Source organism: Salmo trutta, chromosome 23 (genome assembly GCF_901001165.1).
Source record: "Salmo trutta chromosome 23, fSalTru1.1, whole genome shotgun sequence".
NCBI lineage: Eukaryota > Metazoa > Chordata > Actinopteri > Salmoniformes > Salmonidae > Salmo > Salmo trutta.
This window is the reverse complement of record NC_042979.1, coordinates 39,828,144-39,855,626: the sequence shown is the minus strand read 5'-3', so window position 1 is coordinate 39,855,626 and position 27,483 is coordinate 39,828,144. Positions and strand designations below refer to the sequence as shown.

Here is a 27,483-nt window from a genome sequence, read left to right as displayed (position 1 = left end):
GTTTGGGGATTCAAACGGGCAACCTTTCAGTTACTGGCCCAGCGCTCTAACCTCTAGGCCACCTGCCACCCTACTCTAGTTGCCCTTGAAACACAAGCCTTTGACCTTGTACAAAGTTGTCATTATTTATCCTAAAGTTCAATTACATTCAGTCAAAGTGCATGAAAATATATTGAAACCCACGGTAGTGAGCATTGGAGTCAACTCCAGTTCAACTCCATGGAATTGTCAATTGACACTGAAAACTAGAATTAATGATGGCCATGGATCGAGATCGAATTGACCCTGACGCCGATGGTGCTCTTTGATAGGATTGCCTGCCAACCAGACTTTTTATGCTTGAAAGCGATTGCGTGACCTGGTTTTTGGTAGATGCAGCACTGTGTGAAATGTATATTTTATTTGACTAGGCAAGTCAGTTAAGAACAAATTCTTAGTTACAATGACGGCCTATGCCCCCCCCCCCAACCCGGACGACGCTGGGTGAATTGTGCGCCGCCCAATGGTACTCCCGATCACAGCCGGTTGTGACACAGCCTGGGAACGAACCAGGCTCTGTAGTGTCACTTGGGGGGGAAGAGGAGGGTTAAACTCCTGACCGTGATTTATTTAGTGGTTTCTTTAGCTTGTTCTGACCTGTGTTTTCTCAAGGCGGCTGGGCTTGGTCGTCTGAGGCCCAACACTCTGGTGATTGGCTTCAAGAACGACTGGAAGGACGGAGACATGATGAACGTTGAGACCTACATCCAGATGATCCAGTGAGTCAGCGGGGGCCTCGCTGTTTTAAAGCACATGAACATGTGATGGGTTGTGAAGATGACAAGCTTTGACACGCAACCAAAGTAGCTTATATGGAGTAGAATAATATATCTCTCTATCTCTCACACACACACACAGCTTGGACTTCTGAAAACCTTTAACAACTTAATCAGAGTCACGTAGGTATTAAAACCAATGGATTTAGGTTGAATTAGTTCCTGGTGTAAAGTGGAGGAATTTTTGTATTAGATTGGAAAGTTAGAGATGGTTCAGCCACAGTATATTAAAAGCTACGCTAATACTTATAGGAATGTGCTCTTTAGTTTTCAATTTATGCTAGATTCACCTATAGACATCAAAGTATTATTAATTGGGTGAAGTCTGGCTGCCAGTTTTCACATCATCATGGAGTTCCCACCTCTACCAGTAAGGCATTTCGCTTTGTCCTTTGAAACCATTCATTGTGGCCTGAGTCCTTAGCTTGTTTGTTTGCGTTAGCCTGGTTAGTGTGTTTTGTCCAAGTGGAAAAGTACAGGTTTTAATGTAGTGTGTTATACACGTAAACACAGAGCCAGGCCCAGTTCTGTGTCAAGCGGCTTCCTGTGAAATGCCAACAGCGCGTGTTTCTTTCTGTTTGTTTTTCAGTGATGCTTTTGACTATCAGTATGGTGCCGTGGTCCTCAGACTGAAGGAGGGTCTGGACGTGTCCCACATCTCAGAACAAGGTGTACACACACACACACACACACACACACACACACAGTAACACTTTTGTACCAAATGACATGATACTCTTACCCACCCACACACACACACATGCTAAAACACTCCCTTGCCAAACGAATAATCTCATCAGCTTGTCTCATATTGGTTTCCTCATAAAACGTTATTTTATTATTGAGAATATGAATTTAGCACCAGTGCTTTGCTGCGTCATGTCAATATGTTCTGCGACTACACAGGGAATCGAGAGCAACCAATAATGATGTGTGATTCTTTAACTCAATGTGGCTCTCGCCAGTTGGAGAGAGAGATTTAATTAAACAAGTAACTCAAAGGGATGTTTTATTACATTGGCTTTCCAAACACAGTCCAACTGCAGATTCTAGAAGATCATCTGGGGCCCACGCGATCACTCCCTGTTAACCTTCTTATTCATCATCTGGGGCCCACGCGATCACTCCCTGTTAACCTTCTTATTCATCATCTGGGGCCCACGCGATCACTCCCTGTTAACCTTCTTATTCATCATCTGGGGCCCACGCGATCACTCCCTGTTAACCTTCTTATTCATCATCTGGGGCCCACGCGATCACTCCCTGTTAACCTTCTTATTCATCATCTGGGGCCCACGCGATCACTCCCTGTTAACCTTCTTATTCATCATCTGGGGCCCACGCGATCACTCCCTGTTAACCTTCTTATTCATCATCTGGGGCCCACGCGATCACTCCCTGTTAACCTTCTTATTCATCATCTGGGGCCCACGCGATCACTCCCTGTTAACCTTCTTATTCATCATCTGGGGCCCACGCGATCACTCCCTGTTAACCTTCTTATTCATCATCTGGGGCCCACGCGATCACTCCCTGTTAACCTTCTTATTCATCATCTGGGGCCCACGCGATCACTCCCTGTTAACCTTCTTATTCATCATCTGGGGCCCACGCGATCACTCCCTGTTAACCTTCTTATTCATCATCTGGGGCCCACGCGATCACTCCCTGTTAACCTTCTTATTCATCATCTGGGGCCCACGCGATCACTCCCTGTTAACCTTCTTATTCATCATCTGGGGCCCACGCGATCACTCCCTGTTAACCTTCTTATTCATCATCTGGGGCCCACGCGATCACTCCCTGTTAACCTTCTTATTCATCATCTGGGGCCCACGCGATCACTCCCTGTTAACCTTCTTATTCATCATCTGGGGCCCACGCGATCACTCCCTGTTAACCTTCTTATTCATCATCTGGGGCCCACGCGATCACTCCCTGTTAACCTTCTTATTCATCATCTGGGGCCCACGCGATCACTCCCTGTTAACCTTCTTATTCATCATCTGGGGCCCACGCGATCACTCCCTGTTAACCTTCTTATTCATCATCTGGGGCCCACGCGATCACTCCCTGTTAACCTTCTTATTCATCATCTGGGGCCCACGCATCACTCCCTGTTAACCTTCTTATTCATCATCTGGGGCCCACGCGATCACTCCCTGTTAACCTTCTTATTCATCATCTGGGGCCCACGCGATCACTCCCTGTTAACCTTCTTATTCATCATCTGGGGCCCACGCGATCACTCCCTGTTAACCTTCTTATTCATCATCTGGGGCCCACGCGATCACTCCCTGTTAACCTTCTTATTCATCATCTGGGGCCCACGCGATCACTCCCTGTTAACCTTCTTATTCATCATCTGGGGCCCACGCGATCACTCCCTGTTAACCTTCTTATTCATCATCTGGGGCCCACGCGATCACTCCCTGTTAACCTTCTTATTCATCATCTGGGGCCCACGCGATCACTCCCTGTTAACCTTCTTATTCATCATCTGGGGCCCACGCGATCACTCCCTGTTAACCTTCTTATTCATCATCTGGGGCCCACGCGATCACTCCCTGTTAACCTTCTTATTCATCATCTGGGGCCCACGCGATCACTCCCTGTTAACCTTCTTATTCATCATCTGGGGCCCACGCGATCACTCCCTGTTAACCTTCTTATTCATCATCTGGGGCCCACGCGATCACTCCCTGTTAACCTTCTTATTCATCATCTGGGGCCCACGCGATCACTCCCTGTTAACCTTCTTATTCATCATCTGGGGCCCACGCGATCACTCCCTGTTAACCTTCTTATTCATCATCTGGGGCCCACGCGATCACTCCCTGTTAACCTTCTTATTCATCTTCACCTGAAGGTTGACCTTTTTCTTTCCCCTGTATTTGAAACCCATTTTTTTTCTATGACGTCTTGGTTGAAGAGTAGGCGTGTTACTCGCGCACCATTCCTTCACCAATAAACCTTAGTACATGTGGATAATTGCATTAAAGGAAAAAGTTAAGCCCAAGTTCTTGCTTGTTTGTGGGAAGTGGCTGTATCATATTACCAAGCAGTTCCTAACTGTGTACTTTTCAGTTGAATTAATCTTCCTCAGTCCAGTCACTTGACTTGGCTTGTTACGCAGCCAAAAGTCCACCCAAATTCACCTTAATTGGCCCAAATGGCTCGCCGGTCATTTTCAAACACACTGTTTGCCTTTCACCCATCAAATAGCCCCATCATCAAGATAATTACCTACATTTTAAGTTACTGGCCACTTCTGTGTTTAGTGGACACAAAATGAAGTCTTGCTCAAGTTGTTTTCCCCTCAGCCCGTGCTACTTTGCAGGTCATTTATTTTTAATGTTAACAGGATGTTCTGTTCGCGTTATGCTAATAGTTTAGCATCGCAGGTAATTTGTTCACCATGTTTGCAGGATGATCTGGTAACGTCAGTTTTAGTTGGCTAATAGTTTAGCTTTGTTGTTTTGCAGATGACCTGCTGTCGTCGCAGGAGAAGACGTCGGGGATGAAGGATGTGGTGGTGTCCATCGACATGAAGGACTCTGACGGAGACTCATCCAAGCCCTCGTCCAAAGCCACCAGCGTCCAGAACAGCCCAGCCATCCAGAAAGGTCAGGAGTTGTAATGGGAATTTCCAGGTGAACCAAAAGGAGCGCAGTCGTTGATAATGTCAATCAAAAATCGATCCGGTTTATTACAAGTTGCAACATGGAGATGCCTCCAGATCAGAAGCAGAGAGAATGTCTAACGAGTCTTCTCTGATATTAATCACACAGCACCGACAGAAGTCACAACATCAGCTGCTACAGAATCAGTGTCACAGATACATTGTCACTGTGTCCTTGGCTCAACACTGGCAGACATTTGATACTGGCAGTTAAGCAGGTCAAAGGTAGTTAGTCTCAGCAGATAATTATAGGCTCAAATACAGGAAAGTAATTCATCATATTTCCCATTACAGGCATCATTCTAAAGTATCCCACATAAACAGGAACACATGTCAAGTGCCTTTTTACTTAGATTCTACACCAGTGGTTTTGCGCACATACCTGCTTCAGCTAATGGAGGTCCTGAGAGCTGGACAGGAAGAAAACACTAGCTCTTCAGGAGCAGTAAGGTTGGTTCACCCCTCTTACTCAACCTAATTGTCCATATCTTCACGTCAGCGTGTATGGAAACTCTGGCGTTTGTGATGACATTCGATGGTCTGATACTGTGCCAAAGTGAACTAGGTTTCTTGTGAAATCACAATGTGAACGTGCTTGAGAAAGAGGTCAGGATGTAAACTGCTTTCAGAATTCTTATCGCCACACTCCCTATCCCCTCTAGATCTCTCAAAGGCCTCCCTTATATCTCACCAGCCAGTCACTAGGATACACTGAGTGGGCGGCCCTGTAAGTCGCCCTACTCAGAGAGGAAGTGGCCTCTGACCCCGTGACCCCCAGCCTTCCCACTGGGCCCAGTTTGTTAGTCCACAGCCCACAGATGGCTTCACTACAGTGTGTGTGTGTGTGTGTGTGTGTGTGTGTGTCTGTCCTTGTTTGTTTACACACGCGTACGCACACACACGTCTCATGCATTTAGACGCATATGCACACACACAAACCCAAATACACACACACACATTGCTTCACTAAAATGTGTGTGTTTTCCCCCAAACAAACAGGGAAACTGTTCCCACAGTGCAGCATGGACAGGCTGGGAACTTCACTTTAATTCTATTTTCTCCCATAGGGAATATCATGTCCCTGGTCCTGTGCAGTGACAGAGGAAGTGACATTTCTCACGATTCACTCAATTCCCCCCCACAGTCAATAATGAAGAGCATCTGAAGCTGTGTGTTGTGTGTGTGTGTTTTATAATGTTACCCTGGCGTGTGTGTGTGTGTGTGTGTGTGTGTGTGTGTGTGTGTGTGTTTTATAATGTTACCCTGACGTGTGTGTGTGTGTGTGTGTGTGTGTGTTTTATAATGTTACCCTGATGTGTGTGTGTGTGTGTGTGTGTGTGTGTGTGTGTGTGTTTTATAATGTTACCCTGGTGTGTGTGTGTGTGTGTGTGTGTGTGTGTGCTTTATAATGTTACCCTGGTGTGTGTGTGTGTGTGTGTGTGTGTGTGTGTTTTATAATGTTACCCTGGTGTGTGTGTGTGTGTGTGTGCTTTATAATGTTACCCTGGTGTGTGTGTGTGTGTGTGTGTGTGTGTGTGTTTTATAATGTTACCCTGGCGTGTGTGTGTTTTATAATGTTACCCTGGTGTGTGTGTGTGTGTGTGTGTGTGTGAATACTTCAGTGTGCACTTGTTTGATGGAGAGAGAGGGTGTTAGTGTGCATGCCGGTTGACTACTTCAACTAAGGTACATGTTTGTACTACATGGTGAACTTTTAGTGCCAAGTGACGAAAACAGCTAGTTGAAGATTAATCTGACATCTATAATCGGCTTAGCAGTAAGCAATTCTAATGCCGGAACCTTCATTATTTTTCTCAGATTACTTGCGTACATTACGTTTACACTTTTGACACAACCAGAGAACCTCTCCAAAATTCTTCAGAATGAAATGATTTAGACCTAATGATTTAGACTAAAGAGTGGGTCCTGGATAGAAACACTGATTACACAAATCTGTCTTTAGACTATTCCAGTAGCTGTTAAAGGAGTCAAACATCTAAACCAATGTCTTAAAACTCTGAAAAGTGCTAAGCCAGTAGTGGAGTTTTCTGACTCCAGGATTTCTAACCATTGCTGTGGTTGGAAGTTCCTTCCCTGAGAGACCCCAACAGTTTGTTACCACTGATGCCTTTTCCATTGGGGCCCATTCCATTTTGTTTGCCGCAGGGATTAACTGACTTAGCGCCCCACCCAACACCCCCCCCCCCCCCCCCCCCCCCCCCACAGAAAAATCCCCTCATTGTAGTGGGGCTGTTGACCCATGGGTTTCCCATCATGGCGACAGCAACAAAAACATTAACCCTTCCATATTTCTCTCTCTGTATTTTATTTTTGTTCATTTTCTCTCTCCCTCCATCTTTTTTTGTTTTTACATGATCCAGGTGACGATGATGAACGCAAAGCCGCAACGAAGCCGCTGTTGAGAAAAGGCAGGCAGTCCACCTTACTGAGTTTCTTTACCTTTCCTTTTCTCTCTTTCTGTTGCTTTCACATGTACTCTCACACCTACTCACTACACTCACGCGCTCGGCACGCACCTACTCACTCACGCGCTCGGCACGCACTCACTCACTCACACGCACCCACTCACTCACCCACTCACTCACTCACACGCACCCACTCACTCACCCACTCACTCACCCACTCACTCACTCGCACGCTCAGCACACGTACCCACTCACTCACCCACTCACTCACTTGCGCGCTCAGCACACGTACCCACTCACTCACTCACCCACTCGCACGCTCAGCACACGTACCCACTCACTCACTCACCCACTCGCACGCTCAGCACACGTACCCACTCACTCACCCACCCACTCACTCACTCACGCGCGCTCGGCACTCACCCACTCACTCACTCACCCACCCACTCACTCACTCGCACGCTCAGCACACGTACCCACTCACTCACTCACCCACTCGCACGCTCAGCACACGTACCCACTCACTCACCCACTCACTCACTCACTCGCACGCTCAGCACACTCACCCACTCACTCACCCACTCACTCACGCACCCACTCGCGCGCTCAGCACACGTACCCACTCTCTGATTCAGAGGGGTTGTGTTAAATGTGGAAGACACATTTCAGTTGAATGCATTTAGTTGTACAACTGACTGTATCCCCCTTTCCCTTCCCTCACACATTGTCTTTCTGTCATGTTGCCTTATTGTAATGATCTTTTTCTTACTCTCACTCTCAGTCATGTGCTTTCGAACCGTGGAACCTGGTTGAGTTTGGTTTTCCTTTCTGTTTCTATTGCTCTCACACTCATGCGCAAACTCTGTCACCCTTTGTTACCGTCTTCCTCTGTCATTTAGAGTAAGTCTTTCCTGCCTGGCTAGCTGTCTGGGTTAGGGCTAGCAGCCTGGCTCTGGGTTAGGGCTAGCGGCCTGGCTCTGGGTTAGGGCTAGCGGCCTGGCTCTGGGTTAGGGCTAGCGGCCTGGCTCTGGGTTAGGGCTAGCGGCCTGGCTCTGGGTTAGGGCTAGCGGCCTGGCTCTGGGTTAGGGCTAGCGGCCTGGCTCTGGGTTAGGGCTAGCGGCCTGGCTCTGGGTTAGGGCTAGCGGCCTGGCTCTGGGTTAGGGCTAGCGGCCTGGCTCTGGGTTAGGGCTAGCGGCCTGGCTCTGGGTTAGGGCTAGCGGCCTGGCTCTGGGTTAGGGCTAGCGGCCTGGCTCTGGGTTACGGGTAGCTGCTCTAGGAATAACCTGTATGTTTATTTTCTCCTGTCTTTCCGCTCCTAACTCACTCCGGCTTCCTGTAGCTCTAGCGCAGTCCCTGAAGCGCCGTTGTGTGTGTCTGCTCTGACGTTGTATTTTCTCTAAATCCTTTCTTTGCTGGACTTCCTGTCGGTCTTTAGTGCCTGTTTCTTCTCTTTCTGCGGAGATGACACTGTCTTCAGTACTTTGTCACTGTCTCTCTCCCTTCCTTTCTGGCAGGCATGTCTGTTGCTGTTGGGGTTTGTCTGCTTTTCTCTCCCCCTTTTTCTACCTCATCCCTCTATTCTCTCTGTTCTACCCCTCTCTCTGTTCTACCCCTCTCTCTGTTCTACCCCTCTCTCTGTTCTACCCCTCTCTCTGTTCTACCCCTCTCTCTGTTCTACCCCTCTCTCTGTTCTACCCCTCTCTCTGTTCTACCCCTCTCTCTGTTCTACCCCTCTCTCTGTTCTACCCCTCTCTCTGTTCTACCCCTCTCTCTGTTCTACCCCTCTCTCTGTTCTACCCCTCTCTCTGTTCTACCCCTCTCTCTGTTCTACCCCTCTCTCTGTTCTACCCCTCTCTCTGTTCTACCCCTCTCTCTGTTCTACCCCTCTCTCTGTTCTACCCCTCTCTCTGTTCTACCCCTCTCTCTGTTCTACCCCTCTCTCTGTTCTACCCCTCTCTCTGTTCTACCCCTCTCTCTGTTCTACCCCTCTCTCTGTTCTACCCCTCTCTATTCTCTATTCTCTGTGTGTATTTGTCATGTGCTTTCAGGTACAGATGTTTTATCACTGTCTACTTATTCAAGTCCCAGACAGACAGACAGACACAGACAGAGAGCAGAGAAAGGAATGTTACAATAGACACTCACTGACTGCACACCGTTTACATTCCACTAAGCCCACTTCAGAGAAGATTTCCATTGTACTGTGACTGTTAGATAAAATACACATAAAATCCCACTTCCTTTGATTTCTATCACACACAGCCTGATCCCAGGTCTTGCTAATGACCTTTAGATGTTGGCAAGATCACACAAACAACATATTTGGGACCAGGGCAAAAAAAAGTATGAACTAGGAGACAATGCTGATCTAGGATCAGGCCCCTTTTGTCTGTATATTCTGGTTCATTATGATCTGAAAGACAAAACTGATCCTAGAGACTTTATGATTGTGGGCCCAGTCTGAGTCACACACACAGAGAGGAATTCCTACCTAAGTCATCTCCCTAAGTGAGCATACAGCTTCCTGTCCTGTCTTGATCTAAGTGTCTGACAAAGCAGTTTTTGGGCCCCACAGAGAAAAGCCCCCAGATGTTGAACGTGGCCGACCAGAGGCTACTGGACGCCAGTCAGCTGTTCAAGAGGAAACAAGGCAAAGGCACCGTGGACGTGTGGTGGCTCTTTGACGACGGTGGTGAGTTCAGTCTGGTCCTCCAGAACACCAGGGGGTGCTATATGATTACTTACTGCCTAGTGTTTCTGTTACAGAGCAGCTTCGATACCCTAGTTTTAAGTTGACAAACACTCCCTGCCCTCTCCTTTAAAAGATAATGATTTGTATAGAAGTATGGTGGAAACCGTCTAACCAAGTGTTTCTCAATCCTGGTCCACATTTTTAATTTTGCCCTAGCACTACACAGCTGATTCAAATGATCAACTCATCATTTTTGATGATTTCAATTAGGTGTGTAATGCTATGGCAAGAATTTAAATGTGCACCCCTTTGGGTCCCCAGGACCCGGATTGAGAAACACTGGTCTAGCCCATGCTCACACTAACCCAATGCTTTTGAATGTGTTGTTTCATCCGTGTAACCGATATGAAATGGCTAGTTAGTTAGCGGTGGTGCGCGCTAATAGCGTTTTAATCAGTGACGTCACTCGCTCTGAGACTTGAAGTAGGGTTTCCCCTTGTGTTGCAAGGGCTGCGGCTTTTGTGGCGCGATGGGTAACGATGCTTCGGTGGGTGTCAGTTGTTGATGTGTGCAAGGGTCCCTGGTTCAAGCCCAGGTTGGGGCGAAGAGAGGGATGGAACCTACACTGTTACAAAGGCACACTTCAGGAGAAAGAGTAGATAACTGGGATGCAGGGAGACACTTAAGGCTATAGATGGGTTAGCTGACAACGTCACGAAAACAATGTCCACGCTTAAATGGGGCAAAAGCCCGTGTGTTATGATTCTGGATGGCCAGATAGCTAGCAACAATGACAAGAAACTGCCATGTGGGGAAACGTAGGTGGCTCGTTTCATCATGTTCTTTAAATCATGTCTTGTTTTGTGGTGTTTTGACTGATTTCATGTCAATGCTATTATGGCAAAAATGTGCTAGCTAACCAACAACTGTAACAATCTATTTTAGAGACAACAAATGCTCTCTGTACAAATGTATATGTTTTCAATAAAAATTGGAGACTAAATATAGTTTACATGTTGTCAACAATCTGTGGCTGAGAAATGGGGACAGAAATGGGCATTGCAGCTTTGAGGACACTAGAAACCTAGGCCTTAGACTCTAGAGATATCCCAACTCTGCACATCAGCAACAACAAACCACAGCATGGTCCCACAAACAGATGGTGAGTGACTGTCTTTCTCGTGACTCTTCCAGGCCTCACCCTGCTCATCCCCTATCTGCTCACCAACAAGAAGAAGTGGAATGACTGCAAGATCCGCGTCTTCATCGGAGGCAAGATCAACAGGATCGACCACGACCGCAGAGCGTGAGTGGATAGTCCCAGTTGCTGTAGATCTATTCTACCTATGCCAATGTGTTGAAAGTTGAAAGTACTTGAAATAACTGAATGCCGCATTTAACTTCATGGCTAGATTGCTGACATGGGCTAATGCGGAAATGCAATGACAACAAAACACACAAAGAACCTTAAATTCTGAGGAAAACTAGTTAAATAAAAGTTTTTAAAAATTATAATTAAAAACACACCTAATGCTACATGCATAATGGGAGAAGTTTTGTTATTCATTTTTCTATTCTCTTAATGGCCTAGATTTAAGTCTGTCTGTCAAACTCACTCTAAAACTGCTGAATAATATCAGTGTGTTAATGGTGCCTTCCAAAAACACTGACTGGCATGGGCACAGCCCTATGGGATTAAACCCACGTTGTTGCATCACCACATTAAATCTGCATGTCTTTTTATATAAACGCTTTATCGTCGTCTGTGGCATTCGCTTCACATAAGCAGGTTAGGGTCTCTGTCTCTTTTTCTTCTTGTCTCTCTGTCTGTGTTCTGCATATTACAAATCCACATGGCAGTAGTATTATTGTCCAAAATGTCCTGTCCCTCACTGTTATTGTCTCCCCACAGCTGCCTCCCTTTTGTTGGCAAAAATTACCACCTTCCTGGCAACCCAAGCCTTTTATCTTAGCGTGTGAGAGTGTGCGTGTGCCACAACTCATTTATTTTGTGTGTTTATTACTTGAAAACCAGGACGAGACATTTGATAAAACCAGGACCGGACATTTCCTTGCTGATTTGAACAGAGTTTCACTACTGGCTAGCAATCTTTCTTGAACTTCATTTGTTCAATACTTGGACCTCTTTATTGCAATAATATCCCATCCAAACTCTCCGCATGTCATTGAGGATTCCGGTATCCTTTGATATGAAAGTCCTTTGACAAAGAAAAAAAAGAAAAGTTGCAGTTCTCACGCAGACATTCCATGTTTGTAGTAGCCGTGTGCCGACGCTGAAGATGTTTTGAGGAGACGTTATCCCAGTCTTTGAAGAAAAAAGCCTAGGGAAATGACTGTCATAAAGAGAGCCTTTCAACAGCCACAACGGCTTTTCCCCCTACAAAATATAAACTACAGCTTGCACCTGTTTGCTGTGATACTTCAAAATGGCTTCTTCGTGCCCTCAGTGGCTTGTGTTTGCAGTCTCTCTAAAGCTTGTGGATGTAAGGGGCTTTTCAGTGTTTGATCAGACAGTTGTTGTTCCTCCTCAGGATGGCCACACTGCTCAGCAAGTTCAGGATAGACTTCTCCGACATTAATGTACTGGGAGACATCAACACCAAGCCCAAAAAAGAGAAGTATGTTGTTTTTCTCTCATGATTGACTCTCCCTTTTGACAGATCTCAGATTGTCAGGTGGGTGGGGGTTGGCAACCGTTTTTCATTTGACAAATTTGTTCTCAATTGAAATGTCATTGTAAAATGTATGTAAAAAGAAAGTGAAGTAACTAAGCAGACTGTGTTCTTTGAGCTGGGAGTCAACAAGTCTACAAGCACTTAAATACTTACAGGAAACCTTTTATTGACATTCACAAATATGGATAATAGGATAATTCCCTTTTGGACACTCAAGTGGCGTATTGCAAATGTAAACTGCAAGCCGCAATGTTTTCCACGAGTTGAAAACAGATTATTGTGCATAGTAACATACAGTAGCGGTAATTTGAATTGAAACATATTTTGAATGAAACTTATTACTGTGGTGTGTGTACAGTACCAGTCAAAAGTTGACAACTACTCATTCAAGGGTTTTTCTTTATTTTTACTATTTTCTACATTGTAGAATAATAGTGAAGACCTCAAAACTATGAAATAACACATGTAATCATGTAGTGACCAAAAAAGTGTTAAACATATCAAAATATATTTTATATTCTTCAAAGTAGCCTGCCTTTGCCTTGATGACAACTTTGGAATGCATTTCAATTAACAGGTGTGCCTTGTTAAAAGTTCATTTGTGGAATTTCTTTCCATCTTAATGCGTTTGAGCCAAAGGTAAGGGTGGTATACAGAAGAAAGCCCTATTTGGTAAAAGACCAAGTCCATATTATGGCAGGAACAGCTCAAATAAACAAAGAGAAATGACAGTCCATTATTACTTTAAGATATAAAGGTCAGTCAATCCAGAAAATGTGCAGTCCCAAAACCATCAAGAGCTATGATAAAACTGGCTCTCATGAGGACCACCACAAGAGAAGACCCAGAGTTACCTCTGCTACAGAGGATAAGTTCATTAGAGTTACCAGCCTCAGAAATGTCAGCCCAAATAAATGCTTCACAGAGTTCAAGTAACAGACGCATCTCAACATCAACTGTTCAGAGGAGACTGCGTGAATCAGGCCTTCATGGTCGAATTGCTGCAAAGAAACCACTACTAGAGGACACCAATAAGGAGGAGAGGCTTGCTTGGACCAAGAAACACGAGCAATGGACATTAGACCGGTGGAAATCTGCCCTTTTGGTCCAAATTTATGATTTTGGGTTCCAACCGCTGTGTCTTTGAGACTCAGAGTAGGTGAACGTATGATATTGTGTAGTTGTGTAGTTCCAAATATGTGTAGTTCCAAATATGAAGCATGGAGAAGGAGGTCTGATGGTGTGGGGGTGCTTTGCTGGTGACACTGTCTGTGATTTATTCAGAATTCAAAGCACACTTAACCAGCATGGCTACCACAGCATTCTGCAGCGATACGCCATCCCATCTGGTTTGCTCTTAGTGGGACTATCATGTATTTTTCAACAGGACAATGACCCAACACACCTTCAGGCTGTGTATGGGCTATTTGACCAAGAAGGAAAGTGATGGAGCTGCATCAGATGACCTCAACCCAATTTGAGATAGTTTGGGATGATTTGGACCGCAGAATGAAGGAAAAGCAGCCAACAAGTGCTCAGCATATGTGGGAACTCCTCCAAGACTGTTGGAAAAGCATTCCAGGTGAAGCTGGTTGAGAGAATGACAAGTGTGCGCAAAGCTTTCATCAAGGCAAGGGGCGGCTACTTTGAAGAATCTCAAATATAAAATATATTTTGATTTAACACTTTTTTAATTCCATGTGTTATTTCATAGTTTTGATGTCTTTAATATTACTCTGCAATGGAGAAAATAGTCAAAATAAAGAAAAATCCTTGAAGGAGTAGGTGTCTAAACTTTTGACTGTGTGTGTTGTGCAATGGTTTAACAACCTTTGATCCCCTGTGGTGTTGAAGTGTGACTGCCTTTGAGGAGATGATCGAGCCGTACCGGCTGAAGGAGGACGACATGGAGCAGGATACAGCAGAGGCACTGAAGGCCAGCGAGCCCTGGAGGATCACAGACAATGAGCTGGAGCTCTACAGGGCCAAGGTGAGTCTAACCACTAGCCATCACCATATCACTTATTCCTATCAAGTCCTTTCAGATCTGTGAACATGGAGTGGTAGGGGCTAACTGTAGGATGCTAGGAGATGAAATGGAACTAAGCCGATGAGTTTTGTATTGTGCCCAATGTATTTTACGAGCTATATGGGGAGGAATGGGCTCCTGTATCTGCCTATCTTACAGCCAAGTGTGGCTGCAGTCTTAGATGGTAATCTCGTAACCCAATGCCTGTGTATGCAACTTAACTTGTATTTTTGTTTTGATTCTTCTCAGACTAATCGTCAGATCAGACTGAATGAACTGCTGAAGGAGCATTCGAGCACAGCCAACCTCATTGTCATGTAAGCGCATTTATTAATGTGTGTTGCAACTTGCCTGTGTGCGGGCATTATGGCTTTGACCTCTGGCAACCACCGGCAGTGTGAAGATGTGGAGGAGGCCTTGTGTCTGTCAATAATGGGCGCTAAGTGAATCAGCTGGCTGTCCTGTAAACTGAGACGCCAGCAGCCCTCCCATAAACATTCTCCTCTGTCATCCACCCCCAGGTCTTACCTTCTCTCCTTACCTCCATTTTTCCCACTTCTCTGCCACTTAACGTCCACCTGTTGCTCCTCTCTTTCTCAATCCACTCGTCATCCTCTTCTTTCTCTGCTATATTTACCCTCTCCATTTTCCTCTCATTTCATTCTCCCACTGCTTCCTCACTAATCCTTCCCTCTCCTATGGACACACAGACAATAGTACACACGTGCACACACAGACGATAGTCCGCGCACGCACAGACGATAGTCCGCGCACGCACAGACGATAGTCCGCGCACGCACAGACGATAGTCCGCGCATTCTTTCAGTAGGGCTGTGGGTTAATTGCCTTTGCATTCTCTCTCCACAACTGTCTAGGTTTTGCTTTAGTCCCTGCTATTCTATTCACAGCACCACTGCTCCCCTCCACCACTGATACTGTACTGATACCACTATAATGAAGGAGCCCATTGTCCTCAGTGTCACTGAACCTCCATTTTGTGTCTCATTAATGGATGTTTGGAATAGGATGTGTCAATGCTGTCTGTTAGTCATAATGCACTTTATTGAAGTAGGCGTGTGGGATTGAGTTTGTGCTGATACACGGATGGGGCACGAGGTTGAGATTTTGAAAGGGTCTGAAATGGATAGTGCGATCTGAAGGGAAACCCAGACTAATGCAATAAAATCCAAGTGGGACTGGATGGTGCGGCTGGTCACATGATTGACAGTCAGCCTATGTGAAGATGTCTCTATGTAACTACCCAGGGAGTGGGACTGTATCGGTGAGGTAACAGTAGTGTGATGGTCCATCACACCTAGGGTGAATTTCAACTACGCTTTCGTGGACATGCACCCAATCCCGAATCCCCCCCCGGGTATTTTTCTCAATAGGTTATACTTTCTCTTGTGCCTTTTGCCAAGGACACTGTATGACTTCTTAATATCTCTCTTCCAGGAGCATGCCCCTGGCCAGAAAGGGAGCAGTATCCAGTGCTCTCTACATGTCCTGGCTGGAGACTCTGTCCAAGGACCTGCCTCCCCTCCTCCTGGTACGAGGCAACCACCAGAGCGTCCTCACCTTCTACTCTTAAAATCACACACACACACACACACTGCCTCTGGGACCGCCCACACCTCCTATCCCAGTGCCAGCCCTAAGAGAGACATACACACTCCAATGAAGGTAGAAACCGTAGCCATTGATGATGATGATAATGATGATGATAATAAAGGATATGGTGTTGCTCCGGAGGTCCAGCCTCTTATGTGAAAGGGGGGGAAGTCCACACTACTCTTTTCAAATTGTACACAGCACATGAAAGAAGTGAACAATTTTAATTTACTCAAAGTTGATTTCCTCTCTGGCTTGAAAGCATCTGTTCATGCGATTCACACAACATTATTATCATTATTGTTATTATTCAGATTCTTCTTGATGTCACGTTTTTAAGTTGGATCATTTTTGCTTTTCTCAAAGCAGCAATAATCACCCTCTAATTTTTCCTTTTCTTGTGTTGGGAGAGAACCATACCGAATGCTTTGCTACTCCTTTTACAGCCTTACGGATGTGCCTTCTGGTTGAAATCAAAGGAATTAAATTATGAATTGCTCTACCCAGATTGAATGGTATGAAGAATATGGATGGATAAGTTATTTTGTTATTGGGTTTTAAATGTTTTTTTGAGGAATGTTTTTATGCGAGTGGATTGTAGGAGGTTAGCAGAGTCTCCACTTGATGGAACAAAAAGCTTTCTGGTGTTTATTTCTCCTCCCTAAACGGTTTCCTATTGTTTTCTGACCTCTGATATCATTTTGCTCCACATTTGTATTTGTCTTCCTTTAAGCTGTGGAAATTAAACACTGTTCTTAGTGCAGTACCCTCTACTTACTTTATAGTAGATGCAATCAACTTCAACTCTGAAAATTGATTTGGTTGGTGCCTAAGAATGGTCTCTTACCAGGAAGATATCTGCAGGTCTACACTTGGAAGGTCCAGGGGTCTTACTACCACTCTGTCAGAAATTACTAGAAGTGGGTTTAGCTTCGGATTAGCCTCGTCATGCCAGTTGTCTCTCAAAAGCTGCTAACGCGAACAAGTGTTTCAACCAAAAGCAGCAAAACCCTCGGCTGAGTTCTTAGTCCACGTCCCCGTTGGATTTGAGTAGGTTCCCCTCATAGTGGAATCTATGGGCTGAATCCTAATTTGAGACGCTCCAATTTTACTCAAACTTTTTGCGGAATTTATGTATTGCTGTCTAAAGGAGTCTTGAAAGTCTGAGTTGGTCATTCATATCTCAAGTTAGGACACTGCCCCTCAGGTCCCCCACATTGGAGTGACTACAAAGGAACCAGTCTAGCCCTTACAACCGAATTAAGACTTTGCCTTAACTTTGCTGAGTGTCTTTGTTCAGAGTTTGAGTTAGTTCCATGTTCAAAAGAGGGGGAAATTGTAGGTAGAAGCTATGGATTAGCATGTTTCAAGAGGGAACTGATACATGCCTCTATGCAGGTGAGCTGTAATCATTACTTGTTTTAAAGCCCATATGTGGTTTATTTGAAAGGTTCCACTGTCCCTCAGTTCATTTTTGGACCATTAAGGCTGGTCCTCAAACCTATTGTCAGCCCACTTTGCCGTTGTTCCGGGAGAGTACAAATTGTGGTCATATGCCCCGCTCTTACCTAGTTCTCATCCTTTTATGCAATTAAAACATGTTTTTTTTTAGCAGGAGGCTTGGGTCAGTTGAATGTAAATCTGATTAACACTAAAGTGGGAGTTGAAGGGATGGTCTCTTGCTGTTGCTTTTATTTTCAACTACTGCCATGTTGAGTTTTTGCTACCAGCTACAGGTTTTTTAGATTTCAGTCCCACATGGAAATCCACATGCAGTGTGCTTTGCATTTCAGGTTCATTGTACTATTACCACCCACACGACTGCATCTCCCCATTCTGTGTTCTTTATCTAGACCATGACTACGCCATGTGATTATGAATGAATATATATATATATATATATAATCTCTCTCGTGTGTCTGTGTATGTGTGTGTGTGTGTATATATATATATATATATATATATATATCTATCGATATATATATATACACAAAATCACACACAACTGTATAAATTATCTCTCAAATGTGCAAAGCATGTCATTCTTTTTTTTTTAAATGGGTGGGGGATTGTAAAATCTTTTTAGAAACCAGATGAAACAATCTTACTAACCAAGATCTGTTCTGTGTACTGGTGTGTAAAGCACTCAACCCTCAGTTACTGTTACAAAGTGACAATGTTACAAACAAAAACACGGGTTACTCTACATTTTATATTTAAATATATGAATAAGAAAAGATGTATCAATCCAACCAGGCGGGGCTCTTTGTCGTTGATGTCACGTAAAAATACAAAAAAACTTGCTATTGATATGTCACAACCAAATAAGGTGCGTTCTTTTCTTTTTATTGATGTATACTTAGATGTAGAATGTGTGAGGAGTGTAATACTGTAACATCCTCTCAATGTCATTATTTAGCAGAAACTTGACACTACTGTGCTCTATCCAAGAGACCAAAACATGTCGCCTGCAACTGGTATCCACACCATGTTGAGACGTCTTCATCCTCTTTGTATTTGTAGCCAAAGCCCCCCCCCCCCCCCCCTCCCTCTTCTTCCTCACCCCCTCCCATCTGTCTTGAGTTGTTGTGAGCCATGACAATGGATGAAGAAAAGCATTGGTCAAAAATTCTCATGACTCAGAACCATTAGTTCACACTGTAACTCGAAAGAAAAACTAACATGTAAATAACGTAGTCTAACTAGGTAAATTAACTAGGTAAATTAAGGGAGTAGAATATTAATGGCAAGTTAATATGGAGAAAGATATATATTTATTTTAGTTTAGAATTCTCCAATTTTTTTTCTTTTCTTCTTGTTTTAAATTAATTTGCATGTTAATTTTTGCGTTTTTGATCAACAACAACAAAAAATCAGTTTCTCTTTTTCAGTCTGGACATTTCTATCTTTTATATGCCTTTTAATGAAAAGTTGTGTTGACAAAGCAGTTTAAAGATGTTTTCTCCTGCTCTTCCATCTGGGTAGATGTGATCTACCTAGCTGGTTGAAACAGTAATGTTTGATATACTGTACTGTTAACTGTCACAGACGTGGGTTTTTTTCTAACATTTTAACATTTAAGGTTACCAATACTTTGTACATCTATTGCAATAAATAAACGAAATGAATCAATCATTATTAGAGTAGCTGGGTGTTTTTTTTTCATGTCTCTTGGAATGAGGTTTGTTCTGGTTCTTTCTCCACCTATAACTAGCATGAAATTGATTTGCTAGTTGGTCTGACTGGGATTCATCCGTTATAGTTTGTTTTTAAACAAGGTAGCACTTGCAGAAAGGCATATCTCCTGGAATAGAGGGAGTTAGAAACTAGAAGTCCCAGGGTGAGACCTGTTCAGTTTGAAAACCTGTCTGATAAATAATCCAGTGCATGCAGCCAGACTGAACATTTCTGTACCAAGTGTCTAACTCCCTCCTTTCAGGAGATGCTGCTGTGCAAGTCAAATGCAATCACTATTTGGAAATCCACTATCTAGAACTGATTGAATGCCGTCCTCAGTTCATTTGTCATTGAACAGCAGAAGTACAGCTGATGAAAATCCACCTCTCTACCACCATCTAGTGGTCAGTTATCAAGACATGCATTGAAGCCATCTTGTTGAATACTGTACATTTACAATCCCAAAACATTTGTGGATTATTTAAGCAATAAGGCACGAGGGGGTGTGGTATATGGCCAATATACCACGGCTGCAACAGCCTATAGCCGTGGTATATTGGCCATATACCACAAACCCCAGAGGTGCCTTATTACTATTATAAACTGGTTACCAATGTGATTAGTGCAGTAGAAAATGTTTTGTCATAGCCGCGGTATATCAAACCATATACCACAGGTATCAGCCAATCAGCATTCGGGGCTCGAACCACCCAGTTTATGCTAAATGGATACTTAATATATACTTAATTGCTTAATAGATAAATGTACTTTGAAGACATACCAGCAGCACATTCCAAACTATTACTAGGTACAATACACCCACCATTCAAGCAATCAATTACACACACATTCTTAATCTTATTTGCTTTCATATAGGCTACTTGTGAACAACCATTTACAGGCAATAAAATTTGCCAATTTCTCTAGGAAAATGGGAATATTTACCAGCTTATCAAGCACGATGGCTCCACTTGTGCAGCCTGCCTGAACTGTGCTGTGGTGTAAACACATTGCCAAACAGTCTGACAACAGTTGTAACCCTCCCCACACTTAGTCAAAAAATTGCTTTGTCCTACTCTTTAATACAGATAATTACTGGTAGCTTTTGCTAGCCTGTCAAGATGGTGTATAAGCTGGCCATTGAGCTCCCTGTCCCTTGGTAAGCCTCTCTCTGTCACGAGCTGCCTGTGTGCGTTATCCCTCTCATTAAATGGCTATTGTTTCTCTGACCACAGCGATTAGCACGCAACAGCTAACTAACAGTTCCCCTGGCAGATCTCAAGACCAAGTTGACAGCCTATAACTGGCGATACCTTTAAACCACCCTGAGTGATTGTGTAGTAGGCTAATGATTTAAGAATTAGAAAACAAAACCACAGGTTAATGCAAGGTGTAACCAGGGCTATACTTCTTATTGAGAAACGGCATCATCAAGATTTTAACCTGTGACCTGGTCCCTAATCCAGTGCCTACTCCACTATGTCAGCAAGTGGTAGGGCACCATTCATGTTTTTTCACCTATTAAAAGCTTTCAGTAAGTTTGTCATTTAGAATGTTCATTGATTAGAAATTTGATTAAAGGTCCAATGCAGCTGTTTTTATCTAATATTTCTAGGTGACAAAGGACCAGTGCCTTATATTGAGTGTACAACATATGAGCGTGAAATACCTAGTAGCGTTGCAGTTCTTGAAACACTCAAACCCGGTGTGCGCCTGGCACCTACTACCATACCCTGTTCAAAGGCACTTAAATCGTTTGTCTTGCCCATTCAGCCTCTAAATGGCACATACAGTGCATTCGGAAAGTATTCAGACCCCTTAACTTTTTCCACATTTTGTTACGTTACAGCCTTATTCTAAAATTGATTCAAGTTTTTTTCCCCTCCTCAATCTACGCACAATACCCCATAATGATAATGCAAAAACACATTTTTGTAAATGTATTTTAGAAAAAAAACGGATTACATTTACGTAAGTATTCAGACCCTTTACTCAGTACTTTGTTGAAGAACCTTTGGCAGCAATTACACCCTTGAGTCTTCTTGGGTATGACGCTACAAGCTTCGCACCCATTCTGCTCTGCAGATCCTCAAGCTCTGTCAGGTTGGCTGGGGAGCATTGCTGCACAGCTATTTTCAGGTTTCTCCAGAGATGTTTGATTGGGTTCAACTTCGGGCTCTGGCTGGGACACTCAAGGACATTCAGAGACATGCTTAAGGTTGTTGTGCTTTTGGAAGGTGAACCTTCGCCCCAGTCTGAGGTTCAGAGCAATCTGGAGCAGGTTTTCATCAAGGATCTCTGTACTTTGCTCCATTCATCTTTCCCTCAATCCTGACTAGTCTCCCAGTCCCTGCTGCTGAAAAACATCCACACAGCATGATGCTGCCACCACCATGCTTCGACTTAGGGATGGTGCCAGGTTTCCTCCAGACGTGACACTTAGCATTCAAGCCAAAGAGTTCAATCTTGGTTTCATCCAAACTGAGAATCGGGTTTGATGTTCTGAGAGTCCTTTAGGTGGGTTTTGGCTTCTGTCTGATCACTACCACTGATTGGTGGAGTGCTGCAGAGCTGGTGGAGTGCTGCAGAGATGGTTGTCCTTCTGGAAGGTTCTCCCATCTCCACAGAGGAACTCTGGAGCTCTGTCAAAGTGATCATCCGGTTCTTGGTCACCATCCTAACAAAGGCCCTTATCCCCTGATTGCTCAGTTTGGCCAGGCGGACAGCTCTAGGAAGAGGCTTGGTGGTTCCAACCTTGTTCCATTTTAAGAATGATGGAGGCCTCTGTGTTCTTGGGGACCTTCAATGCTGCATACATTTTTTGGTACCCTTCCCCAGATCTGTGCCTCGACCCAATCCTGTCTCTGTGCTCTACGGACAATTTCTTCGACCTCATGGCTTGGTTTTTGCTCTGACATGCACTGTCAACTGTGGGACCTTATATAGACAGGTGTCTGCCTTTCCAAATCATGTCCAATCAATTGAATTTACCACAGGTGAACTTCAATTTCAACTTTATTTAATCAGGTAGGCTAGTTGAGAACAAGTTCTCATATACAACTGCGACCTGTCCAATATAAAGCAAAGCAAAGCAATCAAGTTGTAGAAACATCTTAAGGATGATCAATGGAAACAGGATGCACCTGAGCTCAATTTCGAATCTCATATCAAAGGGTCTGAATACTTAAGTAAATAATGTATTTGTTTTTATTTTTAATAAATTTGCACACAAAAAAATTAACTTGTTTTCCGCTTTGTCATTATGGGGTATTGTGTGTAGAATGATGAGGCGGAAAAAATAATTTTATCAATTTTAGAATAAGGCTGTAACTTAATGTGGAAAAAGGGAAGTGGTATGAATACTGAATGCACTGTATACAATCCATGTCTCAATTGTCTCAAGGCTTAAAACTCATCCTTTAACCTGTCTCCTCCCCTTCATCTACACCGATTGAAGTGGATTTAACAGGTGGAGTGCTGCAGAGATGGTTGTCCTTCTGGAAGGTTCTCCCATCTCCACAGAGGAACTCTGGAGCTCTGTCAAAGTGATCATCCGGTTCTTGGTCACCATCCTAACAAAGGCCCTTATCCCCTGATTGCTCAGTTTGGCCAGGCGGCCAACTGACATCAAGGGATCATAGCTTTCACCTGGTCAGTCTGTCATTGAAAGAGGTAGTATTCCTAATGTTTTGTACACTGCATTTTCCCCAAATTTCAGCCTGTTTTGGTTGGATGGAGTTTTGGCCTGCCTGGTGATATCACCGGTAAATTAGTTAGACAAATAAGAAAGAGTTCCAAACCTCTGCCAATAACAGCAAGTTTTCAGTTTTCCCCTCAAACAGTCCAAGTAAAATGCATCTTTGCTAAGAAGCTATTTGATCATTTTTTACCATTTTAATTTAAAACAATCACATTAAAGTACTTAATTGTTAGCCAGAAATTATTTGATATTGAGATAAAGATCCAATGCAGTTGTTTTTAAGTACAAGAAACAAATCACGTTGACTACACTGGAAACGCTGCAGTAATTGTTTAAACCTACCCCCATTTCCTAGCGCCTTACCCTCATGTCAGAAAGAACTTATGAAGTTCTATGGAATCTTCTCTTATTAAGCCCTGTTTATACTAACATGTGTCTTTGTCCTGATCTTGTCCACATTCTGATTGTGCCACATTTCTAGACAGCTGTAGATGATTAAAAGACACATGATCTGATCATGATCAAATCTTCCTGACTACCTCATTGTGGCTGGATATGTTACAAGTGACAGATCTGGACAGTGAAACCATTTAAACCGTCATTATCCTGCCCTCTAAAATCGTTGACCGGTGACACCATTGACTTACGGCATCAATATGTGTCTTAAAAAAAATATGTCAAATAATTTAGGGGGTAGGCCGTCATTGTAAATAAGAATTTGTTTCTTAACTGACTTGCCTAGTTAAATAAAAAATGTACATACAGGGAGGGACCAGGATATCTTGTCATAATGCGGACACAGTGGAGGGATAGAGACATTTTACTACCATGTGTAAATGCAACGGCTACAATCAGAATGTGGATAAGATCAGGACAAAGGATGCATGTTAGCCCCAGGTATAAATGAGGCTTTAGCGTGCTTTACATATGACAGAATCTGCACTTTCAGTTTTTCAAAAATATCTAAGATGTAAACTTTTATAAGCAGATCTAACAGCTGAGAAAAGACGAGACAGTTTTATCGAGTTTTAGAACTAAGGGCTGGATTCAATCCGTATCTCAGATCTTCCGTGTTTAAAATCTAAAGGTAATTTCAGATTGAGCCGACATGCAGTATGCAGCGTTTACCATGAACGCAGTCTGAACGGTCTCGTTTTAGAACGTCTCATGTTGGCTTATTCAGTTTCCAATATTCAACATGTCAAATCTTAGTCCGTTTAACCAATCAGACAACAGTGTACGATTAGCCAAGCTGACAGCTAACCAATATTTGGGGATAGATGCAACACAATCCATTTGGGAATTTAAGAACTGTGGATTGCAGTCTCTCCTTGTCCATAGACAACTTTCAAGGTAAGGAAACAAATATATAACTTTGCTGAACTATCCATTAAACACTTAGGGAAGAAAAAAGTAACTATCATTAAGGTTAGCTACTTTCATTTGTTTTAAAGACTGCAATAGTGTTATACAACCAACAGACCTGAATTAAGCTGATTGATGTATGCTTGTGAAGGAACATGATTGTGGATGGATGTGTGACTACAGTTTAGTGAGGCGATGCATGTACAGTGCTTACGATAGTTTGAACCAAACTCAATGAAATATATTATTTCAGAAACAGATTTATCCACAAAAAATGTCTAGGTTTACAAGACAATTTACCATCTCCTTAGTAAGGCATCAACAGAATGGCAGGAGAGCTACCCGTTGGTACAGAACTTCAGTGTGGGAATCCTTGGGAGAAGGGAAGGATTAGCCATGTCTGAAAATGTTACTAGCTTTCAATACTTGCTCCCTCTGTCCTTGTTTCCTCCACTCTTTGCCCTACCTCTCAAAGTGTATTGGAGGAGAAGATCCTAGGTCCCTCCCTGAGATTTGAGGGAGGGCAAGAAAATGAAAAAACAAGGTCAGACAAAGCATGAAATGGCAGAAACAGCCATGGTGAAAAATCTATGCCATCTTTCCTCTCATGAGCTGCTGTCCTGTCACGTCATGGAAACTGGGAAGACTGTCCTGATACTTTGAAGTCTCTTTCAGAGTATGGAAACACAATCTTTGGGCAAAATTCAACTCAGAGCAACAAATGTGATCTTTAGAGAAAATCACATATGTAAATAAACTCAGCAAAAAAAGAAACGTCCCTTTTTCAGGACCCTGTCTTTCAAAGATGATTCGTAAAAATCCAAATAACTTCACAGATCTTCATTGTAAAGGGTTGAAACGCTGTTTCCCGTGCTTGTTCAATGATACATAAACAATTAACGACCGTTCCACAGGTGCATGTTCATTAAGACACTAACAGCTTACAGACGGTACATCCGAACATCCCACATCCCACCTGTGGGACAGGTACAGGATGGCAACAAACTGCCCGAGTTATACCAAGAACGCACAATCCCTCCATCAGTGCTCAGACTGTTGCCGATGGGCACAAACCCACCGTCGCTGGACCACAGGACTGGCAAAAAGTGCTCTTCCCTGACGAGTCGCGGTTTTGTCTCACCAGGGGTGATGGTCGGAATCACGTTTATCGTCAAAGGAATGAGCGTTACACCGAGGCCTGTACTCTGGAGCGGGATCGATTTGGAGGCAGAGGGTCCGTCATGGTCTGGGGCGGTGTGTCACAGCATCATCAGACTGAGCTTGTCATTGCAGGCAATCTCAACGCTGTGCGTTACAGGGAAGACATTCTCCTCCCTCATGTAGTACCCTTCCTGCAGGCTCATCCTGACATGACCCTCCAGCATGACAATGCCACCAGCCATACTGCTCGTTCTGTGCGTGATTTCCTGCAAGACAGGAATGTTAGTGTTCTGCCATGGCAAGCGAAGAGCCCGGATCTCAGTCCCATTGAGCACATCTGGGACCTGTTGGATCGGAGGGTGAGGGCTAGGGCCATTCCCCCCCAGAAATGTCCGGGAACTTGCAGGGGCCTTGGTGGAAGAGTGGGGTAACATCTCACAGCAAGAACTGGCAAATCTGGTGCAGTCCATGAGGAGGAGATGCACTGCAGTACTTAATGCAGCTGGTGGCCACACCAGATACTGACTGTTACTTTTGATTTTGACCCCCCTTTGTTCAGAGACACATTATTCCATTTCTGTTAGTCACATTTCTGTGGAACTTGTTCATTTTGTGTCTCCGTTTTTGAATGTTATGTTCATACAAATATTTACACGTTAACTTTGCTAAAATAAATGCAGTTCACAGTGAGAGGACGTTTCTTTTTTTGCATTTAAAAACTGCATGGATTGGGATTAACTCTGAAATGAGTGACTCAGTTCCAAGTACACTGCTGAACCTAATGTCACAATAAGACATGCAGTGCTTTCAGAAAGTATTCATACCCCTTGACTTATTCCATATTTTCCTGTTACAGCCAGAATTCAAAATTGATTAAATATATATCTACACACAGTACCCTATAATGTGAAAACATGAACATGTTTTTTGAATTGTTTGCAAATTTAATGAAAATGATATCCTGAAATCTCATTTAAATAAGTATTCACACCCCTGAGTCAATACTTTGTAGAAGCACCTTTGGCAGTGAATACAGCTGTAAGTCTTTCTGGGTAAGTCTCTAAGAGCTTTCCACACCTGGAATATGCAACATTTACCCATTATTCTATTCAAAATTATTCAAGCTCTGTCAAATTGGTTGTTGATCATTGCTAAACAAATATTTTCTTGTCTTCCCATAGAATTCCAAGTAGATTTGTCAAAACTGTATCTCGGCCACTCAGGAACATTCAGCGTCTTCTCGGTAAGCAACTCAAGTGTCTATTTGGCCTTAGGTTATTGTGTTGCTGAAAGGTGAATTAATCTCCCAGTATCTGATGGAAAGCAGACTGAATAAGTTTTCCCTTAGGATTTTGCCTGTGCTTAGCTCTATTCAGTTAATTTTTTATCCTGAGAAACTCCCCAGTCCTTAACAATTTCAACCATACCCATAATATGATGCGGCCATCATTATGCTTGAAAATATGGATGGTGCTTCTCAGTAATGTATGATATTGGATTTGTCCCAAACATAACTTCATATTTGGGAGAAAAAGTGAATTGCTTACCAATTCTTTTTGCAGTATTCATTTAATGCCTTGTTGCAAACATGTTGCATGTTTTTAGAGTATTTTTATTCTGTACAGGCTTCCTTATTTTCCCTTCTGTTAATTAGGTTAGTATGGTGTAGTAACTACAATGTTGGTGATCCATCCTCAGTGTTCTATCACAGCCAATCAACTGTGTAACTATTTTAAAAGTCACCATTGGCCTCATGGTGAAATCACTGAGCGGTTTCCTTCCTCTCCAGCAACTGAGTCAGGAAGGACGCCTGTATCTTTGTAGTAACTGGGTGTATTGAGACACCATCTAAAGTGTCATTAATAACTACACCATGCTCTTAGAGAAATTCAATGTCAATTTTTTTTTTTATAACACGTCTACCACTAGGTCCCTGGTCTTCGTGGTGTAAACATAAAATACCCCATAATGTAAAAGTGAAATTATGTAGGCCGGTGACAAAATATCAATTGAATCCATTTAAAATTCAGGCTGTAACAAAGTGGAATTGTCCACTTTGAAATCACTACATTGTGAAAACTTCCAACCTCAAAGCCTTTTAGAAAAATAACCTGGAACTGAACTTGGTC

The 27,483-nt window shown here is 43.4% G+C and overlaps 1 protein-coding gene across 2 annotated transcripts in view; it reads left to right on the top strand.

Moving 5' to 3' along the window:
- slc12a2 (solute carrier family 12 member 2) overlaps nt 1–19,089 on the top strand; it is a 76,756-nt gene extending 57,667 nt beyond the window's left edge. The window contains exons 18-27 of one of the 2 annotated variants that reach the window (XM_029710291.1): nt 652–758; nt 1,405–1,484; nt 4,301–4,441; nt 6,879–6,926; nt 9,499–9,615; nt 10,810–10,921; nt 12,168–12,254; nt 14,166–14,301; nt 14,590–14,657; nt 15,796–19,089. In XM_029710291.1, coding sequence (XP_029566151.1) covers nt 652–758; nt 1,405–1,484; nt 4,301–4,441; nt 6,879–6,926; nt 9,499–9,615; nt 10,810–10,921; nt 12,168–12,254; nt 14,166–14,301; nt 14,590–14,657; nt 15,796–15,931 — 1,032 coding nt within the window. In that variant the 3' untranslated portion in view covers nt 15,932–19,089. The remainder of the gene's footprint in view (nt 1–651; nt 759–1,404; nt 1,485–4,300; nt 4,442–6,878; nt 6,927–9,498; nt 9,616–10,809; nt 10,922–12,167; nt 12,255–14,165; nt 14,302–14,589; nt 14,658–15,795) is intronic. The other variant, XM_029710292.1, reaches the window with a different exon arrangement.
- The last annotated feature ends 8,394 nt before the right edge of the window (nt 19,090–27,483 follow it).